Source organism: Acomys russatus, chromosome 20, assembly GCF_903995435.1.
Source record: "Acomys russatus chromosome 20, mAcoRus1.1, whole genome shotgun sequence".
NCBI classification, from domain to species: domain Eukaryota; kingdom Metazoa; phylum Chordata; class Mammalia; order Rodentia; family Muridae; genus Acomys; species Acomys russatus.
The window spans coordinates 10,048,294-10,067,746 of NC_067156.1; the positions used below are offsets into that span (position 1 = coordinate 10,048,294).

At 44.1% G+C, this 19,453-nt stretch overlaps 1 protein-coding gene across 1 annotated transcript in view; it reads left to right on the forward strand.

The window, feature by feature from the left end:
• The first annotated feature begins 18,886 nt into the window (after positions 1-18,886).
• Positions 18,887-19,453, forward strand: part of Dsg2 (desmoglein 2) — a 43,792-nt gene continuing 43,225 nt past the window's right edge. Inside the window, exon 1 of the mRNA XM_051163159.1 lies at positions 18,887-19,195. Coding sequence (XP_051019116.1) covers positions 19,136-19,195 — 60 coding nt within the window. The 5' untranslated portion in view covers positions 18,887-19,135. The remainder of the gene's footprint in view (positions 19,196-19,453) is intronic.

Sequence of the window (19,453 nt, forward strand, 5' to 3'; positions counted from 1 at the left end):
CTTTATGGTTTTTTGTTTGTTTGTTTGTTTGTTTGTTTTTTGTTTTTGTTTTTGTATTATCAATGCCAAGGGAAGACGCTGTCGCCTTAAAATTCGGTGTGGGTTGGTTGACTGGCTTCTTTCTTGGAGTTCAAGTTTCTGCCTCTGTCACCTATTCTGATGTCATTAAGGATATGAGTGTTATTAATAACGATGGGAATGTTCAGGTGCTTGATGAAACTTTCAAGGAAGTTTGCAACAAAGGTACCAGCTGCAGCTGGGGTTCTGTCTTCTTAGTGAGGGAACTCAAAGCACATCTTTGGCTGAAGCACGGGGCTGTGAGTGAGCAGGCTTAACTTGCTGTCCCTATGCTCTATGTCTATTCACAATAAGACAGTTTTCAAACACAAAATATCATAGCACATGTAAGAAAGTTTAGTATGGTGTAAATAATATTTTGTGTATATTCTGATCTAGCCCAAGAAAAATACAGTGAACTTCCTCGTAGACGCTCCCGGGAAACTAATCCTGTGTCAGTCTTTATGTTATAAGTGCCAGTGGGTAGAAATGACCCACAGAGGATGTGCAGTGAGGTTCACGGACAATGTCTAGCAGGGGTTTGTGGGAGTAGAAAGCATGGCTCTGCTTCTAAGCAAAAAGGGCCGTGAGCTAAGATAGCATGCAGCAAAATGTGTGGATGTGGATCATGTTAGGAAAACAGAGAAATAATTTTCAAGTGAAAAAAGGAACTGACCAGCTGTAGCAAACGTTTAGAACAGTGGTTCTCAACCTTCCTAATGCCACCACCTTTTAATACAGTTCCTTGTGTTGTGATGACCCCAACCAGAAAGTTATTTTGGTTGTCACCTTCATAGCTGTAATTTTGCTCTTTTTATGCATTATAATGTAAATATCTGATATGCAAGACACCTGATCTGGACCCCCTGTGAGAGAGTCATTGGATCCTCCCACCCCTCCACAAAGGGGTCACAACCCCTTGGTTGAGAACCAGTGGTTTAGACCATAGTTTATGAGAGTTGCCCTAGCAGTAATGTAGTTGTTCTAGCCATTTCTGATTACTCATGACACACACACCACGGTCCACAAAGAGCGCCCTACCTCACCTGCTTCTTGACATTGTCCTAGCCCAATCTCTCCAAGGCTGTTGTCTAGGTCAATTGTTTCTAGTTGTACGAAAAGTAATTCTTTTAATTTTCCTTTCTGGTTTTTTTGTTTGTTTGTTTTGTTGTTGATATTGGCTTTTTGTTTATTGGTTTGCTAGTTTGGGTTTGGTTTTTGGAGGCAGGGTCTCGCTGCAGCTGATGCTGTCCTGGAACCTGCTATGTATGACTATGCTAGCCTTGAACTTGTGTTTCTCCTTATAGCCTCCTGAGTGCTGAGATTATAGCCATGAGCCACCACATACAACAGATTTTTTTTAATAATAAAAGCTTAAAATTGTTTCCCAATTTCCTAAAAGTAAACACAGCCTAAGGATACAGAGATGGAAGCAAACACCCAAAGCCACTGTCCCTAGTGCTGTCCCTTTGCCGGCATTGGCAAGTACCAGAGAGGTAGGTATTAGGACAGACATACTAGGAAGCTTCAGCAGCCATGTTTCCAAGACAAAGCTTTCAGTAGGCCTGTGCTGGAGTGAGATGGGCCTGTGGAACAGCCCGCCCCTGACTTCTGCCCAGCAACGTGCTCTGACCCAGAGCTCAGACACTGGTCCGAGCTTCTGGTTTTTCATGAGTGTCAGATGAACAATAAAAACAACCCTTATTCGATGTGCAAAGGTAGACTCAAGTTTCCCAAAGCACTTTAACTTTAGCCCTTAAAACCCAACTTAAGAAATGGGAATGTGGACTGGAGAGATGACTCAGAGGGGTCTGGAGAGATGGCTCAGAGGGGGCTGAAGAGATGGCTCAGAGGTTAAGAGCAGTATTTGTTCTTCCAAAGGTCACGAGTTCAATTCCCAGCAACCACATAGTGGCCCACAACCATCTATAATAAGATCTAGTGTCTCCATCTGGTGTGAAGGCTCACATGCAGGGGCAAAAAAACGATATAAATAATAAATAAATATTATTTTTTAAAACAAGAAAGAAAGAAAGAAATGGAAATGTGAGCCCAGGGCACGGCCTTACATAACCACAGCACTTCGGAGATAGAAGCGAGGAGATCAGAAGTTCAAATGGACCATCAGCCATACACCAAGAGCTCTTACATGAGACCTTGTCTCAAACAAGAGTTTAGAAAGATTATCTCGAAAATTGGATGTTTTGGCGGCATTATTAAAATGCAGGGGAAACCAATCACAGTGGTAAAGCTTATATAGATAAAAAAAACCTAAATGTGTTTTTAAGCTTGAAAATATGATGCTCTATGGAATGGCCTAGAAGTTCTCTTTGTTTGTAGCAATGCATCTGTATTTTTTTATTAAAAATAAAAATTGTTTTAAGCAGAAAACATAAGTGTCGTTTGACTTCACATATTACACATTTTACAGAGTACATACTAAAGCACGTAGCAGAGCTGGTGACATGGCTGAGTGAGTGAAAGTGCTGGCTGCCAATCCTCACAACCTGAGATTGACAGGAAGGACCTACATGGTGGAAGGCAAGAAGTTGTCCTCTGCTCTCCATTCACACACTATGGCACATGCATGCCCCCCAGAAAGAAAGGGGGAGACCAAACAGTGTTACAATTGTTACAAGAGACCTTAATCACTCTGAGAAAGTGAGAATTTACATAATGGCTATTAAGAAATATTCTGTAAGCTGCTGGGAGCCATGGCGCATGCCTGTAATTCCAGCACTCAGGAGGCAGAGGCAGGCAAATCTCTGTGAGTTCGAGGCCAGCTAGGACTACCAAGACAACCAAGGCTACACAGAGAAACCCTGTCTCAAAAAAGGAAAACAAACAATAAATGTCCTATAAAAGTATATAGGAAACTTCTAACAGTATTTTACCTTTGTTTCTAGACAGAACCTTCCTCATTCTCCCAGGCAACGAGGAAGTGTATGAAGGTTCAGGATTGCTTTGGGTGGATGTGGTACAAAGCAAAGCAGAAATATTCTAGAAACTGGGTGCTTTTAATCATGTCCAGTGTGTTTGGACGATAAGTGTAACCCCACAGGAAACAGCCCACCATTCTACCATGATTTGGAGGGAGAAACTGGAGTAAAGAGGTGACAGTGTTCATGTATTAGGACAGAAATCTGTACTATGACATTGCTAAGAGCCATCTGTTTTCATGGTAGCTTTGTCACCAAATAAATGCCATCCTATTGTGTCCTCTTCTAAGAGGTGTCAAGACATTGATCTTGCTTCTGGCTGGTCCTGCCACCCTTCCTCCTTTGTAAATCAGGACAATGAGGCTTAGATGAAGATGATGGAGAGGAAAAAACTGGACAAAGATGAGTACTAGTCTCCTGAAGAAGATGGATGACCTGCCCTGAGCATTCAGACTCAGTGCCAGAAAAGTGAAAGTCATCTAGGTACATTACACAACTATTACCACATTCTAGTCATACGAAGTTCAAAAAGATAAAAATGGCAAAACCGGAGATGAGGAGACGGTTCAGTTGATAAAGTGCTGGTCATACTTTATCCCCAAAACATTCCGTCTCCGAAGCCCACATAATAACCCCAGCCAGTGGAGAAGCTGGTCCAAGCAGGTCCCTGGGCTCAATGGCCAGCTAGCCTACCCATATCAGTGAGCGCAGAGGTCTTAAACTCAGACCCTGCCTTAAACAGTGTGGATGGACCTGAGAAACCATATCTGCATTTGACTTCTAGCCTCCACACACATGCACACACACACACCTGGAGAGAGAGAGAGAGAGAGAGAGAGAGAGAGAGAGAGAGAGAGAGAGAGAGAGAGAGAGAGAGAGAGAGAGAGAGAGAGAGAACACATACCACATATACACAGAGAGAGACAGAAAACATACAACACACACACACACACACACACACACACACACACACACACACACACACACATACACACACAAGGCAAAATTAGTTTTAGTTTAGGGGCCTAAAGACAAAGTCAGAGTGTGAAAGGCGCATGTGCACCTGCCTAGCTTCACTGAAGTCAACAATTAGGAAATAAATACAAATAAACTCCTTACTGGTTGTCAGTCTGTTTGTTTGTTTGTTTTTTGTTTTGCTTTGTTTTCACTGTCTCTGCCCAATCAACAAAGAGGAATTCTGAATCGGGACTTATATGGCTTAACATTTATTAAGTAACACAGTCTGCGATGGTTTTATGGAAGAGGGGCAACTGATAAATAAAGAAAACCAGCAATCATTTAAACTCCAGGTACCAGAATCCGCAGATTTCCCTCCCTACATCCGAGGCTCCTGCTGCTCACAGTGGGCAGGATTTGTCCACAGCCAATATGTCAGCCATGCCCAGGCTTGTGTGTGTCTTTACATTCTTCTTCTTAAAAACATCCTGCTACAAATCTAAGACAAAGAAATATAGATATAATGGTGATATGGTTAAAAATCAAGACAACATCACTGGTGGAAACGCCGGTGGTTGCGGTTTCCAGAACAGGAGCTGACACTGCTCAGTGTTCCAGTGTGACTAGGAGAGCCCCATACTCTAGTTAAAGTCTTGCGGGGACCCTTGAACTATAGTCCTAGGTACAGAGACTTGGAAGAGCAATCTCTCCCAGGTTACACAACAAACTAGGACACATGTAAGAGTTGTATCTGTAGCTGCCTTCCTCTAGCAACCACTGCACATAATGTGCAGTGCACTGTCCACTCTAAGACTTGAGCAACACCTGAAAAATTACAAACATTGTAGAGAAAATCATGACAATAGTAAAAAAAAAAAATTACTGGAACCATAGACACAGAGCCTAGAGATTAAAGCATCTGGGTCTGCTGACACCGCACTGTAATCATGGCTACTCCAGAAATATATGCATGGTATATATTCACTTACAAGCGGATATTAGCCATATAACACAGGATAACCACGCTACAATCCACAGACCCAAAAAAGTTCAATAACAAGGAGGACCCTAGGGAGGATGCTTAATGCTCGTTTACAATGACAAATAGAATAGACACCGGAAGTGCTTGAAGAGAGGGAACAGGATGGGCGCCTACTGTAGAGGTCCTCTGAAAGACTCTACTCCGCAGGGGATCGAGGCAGATGCTGAGACTCACAACCAAACTTTGGGGCAGAGTGCAGGGTGACTTAGGGAAGAGCTGAGGGATAGAAGGACTGAAGGGGACAGGAGTTCCACAAGGATAACAACAGAGCCAACAAATCTGATCCCAGGGAAACCTGCAGAGACTGTTGCAACAACCAAGGACTGTGCACGGAAAGAACCTAGCTCCTCTGCTCAGATGTAGTTGATAGGCAGCACCGGCTCCATGTGAGCCCCATAATATGGGGAGTAGGGACTGCCTCTGACACGGACCCAGTTGCTCACTCATTAATCACTTCCGCCTGGTGAGGCAGCCATGCCAACCCACAGAGGAAGAAGTTGCAGGCAGTCCTGGTGAGACTTGATAGACTGGGGTCAGATGTTAGGGGAGAAGGGCTCCCCCTTTCTAAGGACCAGATGAAGGTGGGAGGGGGGAAAAGGGAGGGAGAGTGGGACTGGGAAGAGACAAGGGAAGAGGCTACAATTGATGTAAAGTGAATTTTTTTTAATTTAAGTAATAATAACAAGAAAAAGAAAAAGAAAGAAAATCCCAAACATTTGGTTTTACCAGTAAATACTCATGAGCCAGATGCTGGGGTGAAAACCTGCTAGCTCAAAGAGACAGAGAAAGCATCAAGCTGATCTTCCTACTCAGCTTACGTCCCAGAGAAAAAACCAAAAAGCCAAAAGCCAAAAGCCAAAAGCTTGCTAGCTCAGCTCACAGTCCAGGAGGAAACACCAAAAACTAAAAGCCAAAGATCTTACTAGCTCAAAGCTCAAAATCTCAAAAGCTTTCTAATCCACAGTGTCTTAAATCCCTTCTATTCAAAGTCCTTCCTGCTCTTTAATTCCCAGCAGCTGGGTACTTGCTCTGCCTCTTGACCTAGGGTTAACTTTAAGTCCTTTGGACAGAAAGTTCTTGGATCAAAGCTGTGTGCTAGGGCTGGCTGAACCACACTATAATCACCTTTTTACAATAAACAGAAAGTTCTTGGACTAATACTGTGTTAGGGCTGAACCACACCAAACAAGAAACAAAGTTTTATACTTCACAATCTCAGGGTTCACAGTGGGATCAAATATCCTGCCCCAGAGAGGCTTAGCCTGGAAGAGACCCTAGGGTCAGTTGCCAATACTGAGAAAAAGATGTTTTAAAGTATGGGGCATAATGGCTTACATCAGAATCTCGGCACTCGGAAGACTGAGGCCAGGGAATAGCATGATTTTGAGGCCAGTCTGGGCTACATAGCAAGACCCTTTACCAAACACACACACATGCATAATATAATATAAGCATAGATACATACATACATAGATAGATAGATAGATAGATAGATAGATAGATAGATAGAACAGAAAAATGATACGAGATGATTGATAGATAATGATAAATAAATAATGGATAAATAGATAAATTAATAGAAGCTAGACAGATAGGCAGTCAGGTAGGGCACATGGGGCATTTTAATAGTGGAACCAAGTCTTTTTTTAAGATTTTTTAATTTATTTTATTTATTTATTTATTTATTATTTATACAGTATTCTGTGTGCATGTACACCTGCATGCCAGAAGAGGGCACCAGATCTCATTACAGATGGTTGTGAGCCACCATGTGGTTGCTGGGAATTGAACTCAGGACCTTTCGAAGGAACAGACAGTGCCCTTAACCTCCGAGCCATCTCTCCAGCCCCGGAACCAAGTCTTTAAGCTGAATTTATTACAGTTTCTGAGGACAGATGTCATAAGCACCAAAACAAGGTACTTGGAAGTCACGGAGTCTTTTCCAATAAGCCTATAAGAATCATCTAGGACCGGGCATGGTGGCACATGCCTTTAATCCCAGCCCTCAGGAGGCAGAGGCAGGTGGATCACTGTGAGTTCGAGGCCAGCCTGGTCTACAAAGCGAGTCCAGGACAGCCAAGGCTACACAGAGAGACCCTGTCTCGGGAAAAAATAAAAAAGAATCAGGTAGATAGCAAGTGACAAAGTACATGAGAGGTTCCATAAAATGTGCTCTGTGTAAAGATGATAGCCTCAAAATAGCCCTTTCCATCAAAATCTATTATATGACATTTCCAAAGAATTAACAAAAAATATATTGAGTCCTTCCCTGACCCCTGAGAAATAGCACATTTTAACAGCTATATTTGCCTTACTCCTTGAAGTCACCCCCATTTTACTTTTATTCTGACCAAATACATGAGATCATCATATGCTCAGTCTCACACCTCACAATATTTATGATTTTACAGTGCACTGAATTCATCTTTCTCAACTCAGTAAAAATGAGCTCTATGTAAATACACTATGAATACACAAGTCATTCTCCTTGCCAACCTGATTGGACTGAGAATCACCACGGAAACATATCTGAGGGTATTTCCACAAAATCTGAACTAAGGAAGAAAAACACACCTTGAGTAGGCTGGGACCCCACACTGAAAAAAGTGAAGAAGGGAGAGGTAAGAGCAGCACTCATTAAAGATGTGACATGCGCATCCACCTCCAGCTCCTGCTGCCGTGACTCACCACAGTGATAAACTGCACTTTCAAACTGGAACGGGGGGAGAGGGGGATATACCTGTTGTATTTGGTCACAGCAGTGAGAAAAGTAACTGACCAAACACGGAAATAACATAAACAAAACATCGACATGGAATGAGTCTACAGAAGTCTCAAGCATTTATCAAAGGGGACTTCAAAACCCTTTCTTAACTATAAAGTATTTTTAAACTAAATAATATTAAATTTACTTAAATGGCATGATCACATGGTTTCTACTCTTATTCCTAAGATAAAACTGAACAGACACACCAAAAAAAAAAAAAAAAAGAGAGGGGTAAAAAAAATAAAAATAAAAATGCAAAGCACAAGATCAACTTTTGTCTTATTGTTTCATGTTTAACTGACTTGAACTGAAGAATGACTCACGTGATCCAACCTCCATGGCACAACACAGGCTTATAACACACGTGCGCACACACACACACACACACACACACACGCACACCCCTCTGCTGCAGATAACCTGATAGCTTGGAAAACATGAAACAAGTCTTTTCACTGTCAAATCCATGGGCCAGACAGTATTATTCAGTGTGCGCCCCCACCAACTGCATTCAAGGCATATGCTTTCTAGTTTTGCTAATGAAAAATAAGAATAATCTATATTTTCCACAGAACTTCATTTAGATAGAGATAATCAAGAGTCTATATTTGGCAAGACTTTATTCTTAACAAAGAAGACATTCCCCGAGTCCCTTAAAAATTGTAACCAACTTCAATCTATTAGGTTCTAAAATACATTCTTTCCTGCATCTCCCTCTTCTTCACTTCCATAAACTCTTCCAGATTTATCCTCAGAAGCTACTTCCTGGCTACAGGCTGACAGCTAAGTGATTTTTAGGATTTTATTTTTATTTTAATTACATGTCTATGTGTGCATATATATATGCACATGAGTGCTGTACCTCCAGAAACCCAGAGAGGATGGCCAGCTCCTTGGGGCCAGGGTTGCAGGTACTCATGAGCTCCCAGTGTGGATGCTGGGAACTGACCTGGGGTCCTCCGTAAGAGCAGCAAGTGCTTCTAAGGACAGGGTGGTTTTTTTTCAGCCCCCAAGTTGACTTCAAAAGCAAAATCAAACAAACAAACAAGAATCCTTGCGGTCCTTTGTAGACAGACAATCTTAGTTCCCTGGAACTGCGCTCTTTTAGGCTGGCCTTCGAGTAGTCTCTCACTGAAGCAAACTAACAATGAATATGTATGTTGTCAAGGCAACCGCAGACCTACACTGCCAGGAAGAGCTCACCCTGTGCTTCTCCAACATGCCAATGCCTGCAGTGACCACCTTTGCCAATTTTGGCTAGCCAAAAATCTCTCCACCATAAAAGCAAGCCCGGAGACGTTATTACAGATAGGAAATAATGAGCTGCTATGCAAAGAAAACCCACTCGATTTTTCAGAACGTCAAATTGCTATGGGAAGAATTAAAAGTTTGAAGTCTTATTCCATCTACTAATCAATCAGAAATAACTGTGTTTTAATGATTAACAAGAGTTAAACTTTTTTTTAAAAAAAGTTTCATTCTGTTTCTGTCCATGTGTGTTCTAAGTTTCTCATTAACACCAGTTCAGGCTCTGGAGACAAACTACTAGAACTCACAACCACAGCTATGGGGCTGGTAACCACCTCTACCTCATTGGGTCCTTGTAGTTGCAAAATAGATTTGGAGCATAGCAAGCACTTAGAAAATGTTACGTTTGTATTTTCAATACTTAAAATGAGCTCTAAGTTAGGCATATGACTGCCTACCCTACAGAATTTCAAACCTTTGATACTGTTTGATCCACAGTCTATTCTGTTTTGTTTTTCAAGATAAGGTTTCTCTATGCACCCTGGCACTCCTGGAACTTGCTCTGCAGACCAGGATGGCCTGAACTCAGAAGTCTGCCTTCTCTGCCTCCCTAGCTTGAGGATTAAAGGCCACCACTGACCAACTATAGCCTTTCTCTTTTCTTTTCTTTTCTTTTCTTTTTTTTTTTTTTTTTTTTGTTTTTAAGACAGGGTTTCTCTATGTAACCTTGGCTGTCCTGGACTCATTTTGTAGACCAAGCTAGCTCAAACTCACAGAGATCCACCTGCCTCTGCCTCCCAAGTGCTGGGATTATAGGTGTGTGCCACTGCACCCTACCTTTTTTTCTTTCCTTTCTTTTCCTTTCCTTTCCTTTCCTTTCCTGGTCTTTTCTTTTCTTTTCTTTTTTTTCCCCCATACAGATGTTCAAACCAAGTCTGAGGGATGACCTGCTAGCCTTGTTGCTCTTGGCAACTGCAGAAGTCCTTCCCACACAGTTTCAGGTGGATTTGAGTCTGTTCAACTCCAATGCTTCCCTGGAATACCACACTGCTTAACCTATTCATTTGACATCCAATTAAGCAATTAATTTAGATGACAGTTCTAATCCCAATGTTAAGAAGAAGAAAACAATGGCGACCTTTCTTCCTTCTACATAACCACTGGAAAATTATTCACAAGAGGTTTTTGTTGACAGGCTTAGCTCTATTGTAACTAATTTGTGTAAGACTGGTGTGACTCACTCCAAATGGCTTTAGCAGAAGTTAGGAGAGACACTGTGGTAGGGGGTGAAGTTGAAAAGTATGCAAAAAATGAGCTGACCATTACCCAGCTAAATGGTAGGTCCCCTTTCAAGGCATACACTCATGTCTGTAATAAACATTATGGTTTGTATTGAAAAATAACCACAATACCCTCACACAAACTAGTAAGGATTATTGTGATGATCTTGATTGATGACCTTGAACGTCTGGTCCTCCTGACTCTGCCTCAGAAGCGCTGGGATTATAGTCGTGCACCAAGACCCAGAGCTTGTGTGGTTCTGGGGCCTCTATGCATATTAGGCAAACAGTCTAACCAACTGACCTACATCACCAGGACCTGTATCAATTTTTATTCACTGGTTGCTGTATATTTGAATATATTTTCTTTTTAATAAAATCTCTACCTTGAGAGAAAAAAACAAAACAAAACAAAACAAAAAACAAACGAGGTGATGAAAACCAAACTAGTTCACCAAAATAAAACTGTAACAGTGCAAATAAAGCATGTTTCTATACAGTCTCCTGAGATGCTAAACAAGCCCTGATGTCCTCCATTCCCTGTGCGTTTACTACAGAAGTGGACTGACTAAACTACCATTGCCCTCCTCTGCGGCTCTCAACTACTTTTCCACAAGCATAGGCTTGCTGCACTGAGATAGTTTACAGCATCTCACTGGAACTCAAGAACATCATTCTGTAAGGACCGCTCATGCATCTATCTGACCTCCGTAGCAATGGTTTCTACCATCTTCCCTGCAGAAGCTCTTGCCCTCCCAAGGACAGGCTCACACGGAGACTCCTCGCTCCCTTCCTAGTGGAATCCACTTCCTCCCTCCACCAAGGAATGCAAGCCAGTGACATCTTTGTTTTCAGCGCCTAGACTCAAACCTGGCCATATGAGGAACATACTCTAGTTTTGTCAGGCTCCCAGAAAAAGCATCGCCGTTACACAAACTTAGCTGCTCTCTGGACATCTTAGCCAAGTCAATCACTCACAAACTTCTGAGCTGTATCAACTAAGATGGCATTGAAATGCTAAACCGATCATAGTCATATATCTAAACGGTCTGTAATGTGGATTAAAATAAGTATTTTTTTTTCAAGTCCTTTGGTGGGGTGCTTTTGAGATTCTGCATGTCTGTGCTACTGCTCTGGTTTCTTAGCATTTGTATGGTTGGTGACTGATTGCTTTGGTTTTTGTTCTATTGACGAATGCTACTTGTCTGTGTGCAAGTGAATGAAATAGCCAAGACGTTTCCTTTCTGTCCCCTGCTGGTTTCTTTCTGTGTTTCTAGAGGCCCATTAGTCACCTTCCGTCGGTCAGTAGTGGTTTCTGTTTGTTACGTTCTGTAAACACTGCAGTTAGCTTCCCATGAAAGCCTGTACTCCCTGTCACATTGAAGACAGATTCCAGGCTTCTGTCAGAAGCCAAGGACGCCCTCCTCTCATTCCTGACCACGGCTGGTGCCTTTATCTTTCTAACAATTCCCATAAACAATCCCAGGGCAAAATGAAAGCCCCAGATTCCCTATGACTGGATAAAAATCAACCATCCTAGCGTTGAATTCCTGTAATGAAAGTCTGTTCTGCTTAGCCCCAGAGGGAAGGGCCTGTTTCCAGATTGTTCCTGTTTTCTCATTCAGTCCTCCTGGCTATCAGTCACTTTTTTCTTTGCTCTGATGAAATACCTAATAAAAGCACCCAAGGGAGGGTTTACTTTGGCTCATAGTATAAAAACATGGTCTATCCTGGTTGGAAGGTACTGAGCCAGGAGTGGGACTGAGACAGCTAGGCAGACTGTGTCCCCGGTCAGGAAGCATGGGAGCAAGGTTGGTGGCCGGCTCCCTTCCTCTTTATCGGTCAGTCCAGGACCCAGCCTGTGGAAAGGCTTCCCTCCTCGGTTAAATCTTTCTGGGAACACTCAAATGCATACTCAGAGGTGTGTTTCCATGCCTATACTAAGTGGAAGATGATGATTCACTGTCACACTCAGGTGGACAGAGAGATGCTCCCTGGTGGCCTCTAAGCTTCCCAGCACTGTGGCCACTTTTGAAAAATAATGAGAAGTCAGAGAATTTAATCCAAAGTGAACTAGGTTCAAGGACAACCCTTCCCTCAGAGAGTTACCCCCATAAGCTCCAGAAAATTGATGCCCTCCCTCTTTTTCCCATTTTGTCCTTATTTTACACACGCACGCACGCACGCATGCACACACACACATGTGCAAGCACCTTCAAAAAACAATTTTAATTTTGAAAGCTTCTTCACTTCTTCCTTCACACATATAACTAATATTTACTGAATGAGCTGGCCTATTTAATGTTTTATTAAATTTATTTGGCATTTCCATGTGTGTGTACAATGGTTCTCATTACTCTCGATGCCTCCCCTTCACTCTCCCCCCTCCCATTCCCCTGCCCCCATTCTCCTAGAAACCTCCTCTCCTCTCCTCACATCCCTTGTCCATACTCATGGGATTTTTTGGACTTGTGCTTTTCCAAGAAAAACTGGACACATAGCGTTTCACAGAGAAACACCCCAGCTCATAGAGAATTTGCCTTCTGGACAATGTAGTAAGAGAAATACAGTCTATTAGGATGTAATGTACCAAAGAGAGACATGACATGGGGAAGGGGGGGCGTGGTAGGGTTTGGCAACTTTAAAGCCATGGGTCAGAGAAGGACTGTATTGAAAAGACATGGTATGAGACCAAAGAAAGAAAAGAGTGAAGAAATAAACTTTAACTTTGCACTGTTTTGGGGGGTGGGCACTGAGGACAAAAGCTCTGAGGTGGAGCACAAGGGCATGTTGGGGTGGCAGAGTTATATGCAGATCTCGGACAATGGATCAACAAGCCACCTCCCCATAGGACTCACTGGGCGTCAAGGGAGCCTTCAGCCAAATGTTTCCAAGCATGACTCAGTGGGAGGGCGTGCCAGACTGGGAGGGCTCCAACACCTCCTGGGCTCTCCTGGGCCTGTTTGGTATTCACCTCAAAACAGCATGGCCACATTTGGATCGCTCTGGAAACTCCACTTTTCCCCAAGGGTAGACTCTTCTCCCCCCACCCCCCACCCCACCCCACACACAGACACACTGCTCAAGGCCCTCTTTGCTATTTTTGCATCTTTTCCTAGCTCGTCTCTGCCTCATGACCAATGTTACTGATTTCCTTACATATTTAGGCTCAGGGACTCTGTACCCGCAGTCACCGGTCCCAGTTAGTGCCCTGACTCACACAGAAGAACTTGCATGGGCTTGTGGAGTATAGACCCTGACTCACTGGGGTAGGCTGTATCACTCTTCTCAAACAGTGGTGTCTTCAGCTGGGCTCAGGGCTGTGTCTGCCTCCAGGGTGAGGAGACTATTTATTACCACCGTGACTGTAACTCAGAAAGGCCCAGCTTGCTACTAGAGGCTCCTCCCACAGCCTATCAGTGTTTTCCTCTCACTCCCTGAGCAGCCGTTTGGTTGCTGGCCCAACAAACTAGAGATCAGGCACTTCAAGATCCAGCTATCGAGGTCTGAGACTCATGCCTGGGCCACCAGGGCACAGGAGCTGGCTCTTTCACCAGGATTGAGGGGAAGGGCAGTTCTGTCTAATTTCTCTACCTTCAGGGTGATGAACTCTGGTCTCAGTTGGCTCCTGGACTATCCGTCCCCTCCCAGTCACACTCAGTCCCATATATATACTGGATACTTAAATCTCTCAACCATCAGCCAGGATGCTCCACAGCCTGACTCATACCTGCTATCTTTGTTTGGCTGCAGGGTTGCTAAGGGAACACACATACACAAATCACATGTATATGCATGTGAGTACATTCACACACGCGCACACACACAAAGAAACACACATCACAGACTAGCATTTTCTGACTAGATCTATGAATTCATTTACAATGAATAGTCAAAATATGTTCGTCCATAATACTGGTTTTTCATTTATAATTAATTCCTTCCGGTATGTAGGCTTGGTCCAAAACATGTTTATTGAACACCCTGTATGAACCTGGGACTATGGCTGAGCCCACTATGAGTATCAGATTGCTCTTACATTTATGGAACTTACAGTCTTTTTTTTTTTTTTTTAATGTCTTCAGAGTTCTGCCTGCATGTAACACCTGCAGGCCAGAAGAGGGCACCAGATCTTATTATAGATGGTTGTGAGCCATCAAACGGTTGCTGAAATTGAACTCAGGACCTTTGGATGAGCAGCCTTAACCTCTGAGCCATCTCTCCAGCCCTTACAGTCTTGAGACAGAGCAATGGGTAGGACAGTTGAGCTGGGTGAAATTACCATGAGTCACACGGGAAATGCTACTAATTGTAACTATAACCACAAAGAATATGGGAAACCTAGAAAATGGGAAATTGAGGGTGATACCTCCAATGCTGCTTGGGTAGCCAAGTGACAAGGCCATCATTCACTGTGACAAGCATGTGATAAATGAGAAATCCTTGTCCGTCGGTGTGCTGGGTGGGGGACAGAGCTATAGCATCCCTGAGAATCATCTGAGGTACCCATGTCATAGCCAGGCTGTGTGACAGGGATGCACAGTAGAAACAGCTGCAGAGCTGTGTCTGATGTCAAGAAAGAAGAAAATTATTTTTAAAAATACACCTCAATAGACACATCATTGTATGAGCAGGCAGAGGAAGGGCTAAAAAAGAGTTGGCAAGATGGCTCAGAGAGTAAAGGCACTGGCTTCTGAGCCTGGTGACCCCAGTTAGCTCCCAGGAGTTCACATGGTATTCTCTGACTTCCACCCACATGCCCTCTGACCTCCAGATCCCTGTCTTGACACATGCACAACACACACACACTGAACAAACAAATGCAAAACAATTTTAATAAGCAAAAGGGGCCGGGCATGGTGGTGCACATCTTTAATCCCAGGACTTGGGAGACAGAGGCAGGTGTATTGTTGCGAGTTTGAGGCCAGCCTGGTCTACAAAGTGAGTCTAGGACAGCCAAGGCTACACAGAGAAACCCTGTCTCAAAAAACCAAACAAAATTTAAAAAGAAAAAAGAAAAGAAAGAAAGAAAAAGAAAAAGGGAAAGAGCCAGAGAGAGATAAGAACAGGATTCTTCCCTGTAGTGTCTCTCTAGGTTACATCAAGGCATTTCATATTTTGTTCTGTCTTTATATTACTTACGTGTGTGTGTGTGTGTGTGTGTGTGTGTGTGTGTGTGTGTGTGTGTGTCCATCTATCTATATGTATTTTTTGTGGTGCTAGTGTTATGAGTAGAATCCCAATGACCTCCGCAGAGTCATATGTTTGACACTTAGTCCCCAGTTGGTGGCACTGTTTTGGAAAGTTGCAGAACTACTGGGAGATTGAGTCTAGCTAAAGAAAGTGGACCTTGATGTTTTTATAGCCCAGCCCCACTTCCTGACAGAGGACTCACTGTGACCAAATGCCTCTGGTTCCCAGCACAATGCCTTCCCTGTTGTGATGGGATGTATCTTTTAAACTGTGAGCCAAAGCCAGTCCTTCTTCCCATAAGGAAGACAGGAATTTGGGCGTGGCAATGAGGTGAGGTCAGACTTAAACCCAGAGCTCCAGCGACTGCTACGCCAACACTCTACCGCTCAGTCACACCTGCAGCTTGGTACCTTTTGCTAATCAAAGTTCTGTGTGTAAGCCTACCGACCACAACCACCGTACGTCTTATAAAAATAGCACACTTTTATGATTTTCTTGGAAGATGTTTTCTTAAGACAACGGCTAGATCTGGCTCTCAAAGTCTCAAAAGATTAACTCGAATAACGCCCTTAGAAGGGTTGTCACTGGAGTTAAATGGCCAGCCACCTACCTGAACTTTAGCTAAGAAATGCCAATGTATGAAAAGATCTCTGAGGCCCCGGGAAATGGTGGGAAGAGGAAGCACTGATGGTTGAGAGGAGATACAGTAATTTTATTGACCTTTTTAAAGCCTTTAAGATTTATTTTAGATGATATTAACAGTGAATCTAAGATTAATCCCTTAAAGATTAGTCTCATCTCCATTACAGAAAACAGGTAAATTTTAATGTGTGCGTGTTCCTGTGTGTGTATGTGCGTGTGCACACGCACACATGTGTACACATGTCTGTATGTGTGTGTGTGCATGCACACGTGTGAGCACATATGTATGTTTTGCCTATGTATATCTACGTGCACCGTATATGTGCCTGGTGCCCAGCGGGTCAGAAGAGTGAGATGGACCCCTGGGAACTGGAGTTTAAGATGGTTGTGATCCACCATACAGGCGCTGGGAACCAAACCCAGGTCCTCTGTGAGAGCAACAAACAATCTTAACCACTGAGGCATTCTTCTAACCCAACTTTAATATATTTGAATATGTTTTGAGCTAATGAGTTATAAGCATCTAAAGAAAAAAAATGTGTGTACCATAATCTTAAACTACTTTAGATAGGGAACCTAGGAGTTAAAATTGTCACATATTATCAATATTTCCATTTATCCCAAAGCCATCTTTACTGCTTCATTGGAAATGACTTTCGACATTTGGTTTTATATGTAGAGATTTATTAAGTAAGTTCAACCTCACGCAAGCAGGAAGAAATCAGGGGCAAAGGAAGCAGATATGAATTATCTGATTCTCAGAAAGTCCCTGCAACTGAGCCACTTGCTTAGAATTTGCAAAGTGGAAATTATTCTCCAATGACATTTTATGACACCATGTGGTGCAGGTACTGACTGACACCTCATAAGTCCTGGGACAGACACCTTATAGAAGGAATACCGCCTAAAACTGACTTTGGCAGTCCCCAGAGGCTGGTGAATAATTCAACAGAAATAAAATCTGAATTAGCTCTTTCTTGCGCTGGAAGCTACAATTATCTTCATTACGGAAACAGCCCCTGCAGTCTCGATAATGAAGCGCAAATACGTGTCCACAGGGCTCGAAGGCAAGAGCACTCCTTTAGGCAGGGCTTCCTGGGAAGGTTTGCAAACACATTTTGGTAAAGCCTGCTGCCTTCACCTAGGAGTTCTTCCAGGGTTGTGAGGGATGGGAACTGCCAACGGGTTATGCCTGCGCCCACATCTAGCTCAAGAAACAAAAAGACAGCCTTCCCTCTGCATTAACTGCGTAACCACGGAGATCGCGTCCATTCCACTGCAGAGGACGCCGGATAGCAGCATGAGCAGGCAAGCTCAGATCCCAGCTCATTTGCCACCCACCATATGAAAAAACAGAGCCAGTGACCAGACCCCAGGCAAGAGGATGCACTTCTCAGCGCAAAGGAAGCCTTTGCAGACTCAGAGAGAAAGGGACCAACAAGAACAGAGGTGACAATGGTGCTAAATTGTGACAATGTGCCCACTTGAAATTGAGAAGTAACACAACTAGTTGATCTAAAGTGACAAGTTGGTCTTGCCAGTTTCCTGTAAGCCCTCTATGGCATAGAGGGTCTTCCACTACTGAAATATCAACCGGAAATAAACAGAAATGTTAATAGGTGAAAATTAAAACCTGCAAAGCCCTCCCCCACTACCTAAAAGATTATGCCAAACACTTTTCTTTAGATGCTTTAATGCATTAGTTCAGAATATATTTGTGCAGATGTCTAATGTAAATATATTCAAATATATTAAAATTTGCCTGAGCAGTTTCCATAATACTTTACATCTTACATGCAGCAAGGGATTTTCCTAACCTGTGCTGACTCCGGTATCTAGGCACCCATATTCAGTTTCTGCTTTTCAAGAGTTCCTTTAGCCAGGCCTCGTAACACGTCTGTAATCACAGAACTAGGCAAGGAGGATCTCAAGTCTGAGGTCAGCCTGGGTTACTAAGCAAAACTATGTCTAAAAAAGGATTAATAATAATAATAATAAAATAATAATAAAAAATAATAATAGAATCCAATTTAATGTTTACTCTCTTACTCTTGCAAAAATAGTTTTTAAAGATTTATTTATATGTGAATTTGTATTTTTCAATATTTGAATATGGATTTGTGTGTGGAGGTGTCAGATCCCTGGAGCTGGTGTTCCAGACAGTTGTAAGCTGCCATGTGGGTGTTGGGAATTGAACCTGGGTCCTCTGGAAGAACAGCCAGTGCTTAACCACTAAGCCACCTCTCCAGCCCCCGCAAGATTAGTTTTAATTTTAATTTTTTAATTTTAACAGCTATCACTTAGTGCTAGCCAGTCCAGAAAGATTCGTATATACTTTATGATTTTATTCTTACAGCAACCCAATGTATTGGACGTTACTAGCCAACTGTTGAGCAGACCAAAGCCTCTCTTTTGCCCTGCTGTGAGTCTTCTACAGTCTCCCTCTGAGCCAAAAAAGTTGCAAACCTGCTGGAAAGGGCCACAGAGAAAAGGTGAGAGGCCTTTAAAGGGACAGTCCTGAAACCTTGCTCCGAAGAGCAGGCCCCATGCGGCATGGCAAGCGTGTCACCTCGTCGCCACCTGAGCTCATTCCCGCAACGCCAGCACTTTTCCGCCGCAGTTTTGCGATCTCGAGTTCCCTGCGTTCCGTTCCTTAGATCCCCTCCCTGTCTTGGGGGTCTGGACAGTGACTTGAGGTAGTCCCGAAGGAGGAGGGGACCGGGAAGGAGGCGGGGCGGGGCGGGGCCAACCACCCAAGGTCCCCGGCGGGGGACGTCAGCGCCCCAGGTGCAGAGGGCGGGAACTGCCTCGCACCTCCCCTCAGAGTGTATTCCCCTCCTCCATCCAGGCTGCGGGCCGGCCCAGGGCTACCCTTCCTGACCCGGCCACACCTGGAACCGCACCCCGGGCCGGGCTGAGGCCGAGAAGGGCGGCCCCCAAAGGGACCTGGCCAGGAGGATCGGCGGGGCGCTGGCGAGGCCCGGAGGCGAGGGTGCGGCGGAGTGAGGCGATGGCGCGGAGCCCGGGAGGCCGGTGCGCCCTGCTGCTGCTGTGGCTGCTGCTGGCGTCGGTAAGTGCGGTGACCCCCGCGCCCCAGCCAGGAACGCGCCTGGTGTCCCCGCGGTGGGACAACGCTGGGCCCAACCTGCGGCGAGCCGGGTGGGCAGAATGCGCGCCCAATCACCCTCTCCCTAACCGTCACACTCAGGCCCCTGGCACGGTCTGTGGGTGCGTAAGCCCCGGGGCAAGGAACCCTCTTCCTGGGGGCCCGGAGCTTTGTCTGCTGCCTTCTGGACTGGGAAACATGGAGGCTGTGGGAAGCCCCGCG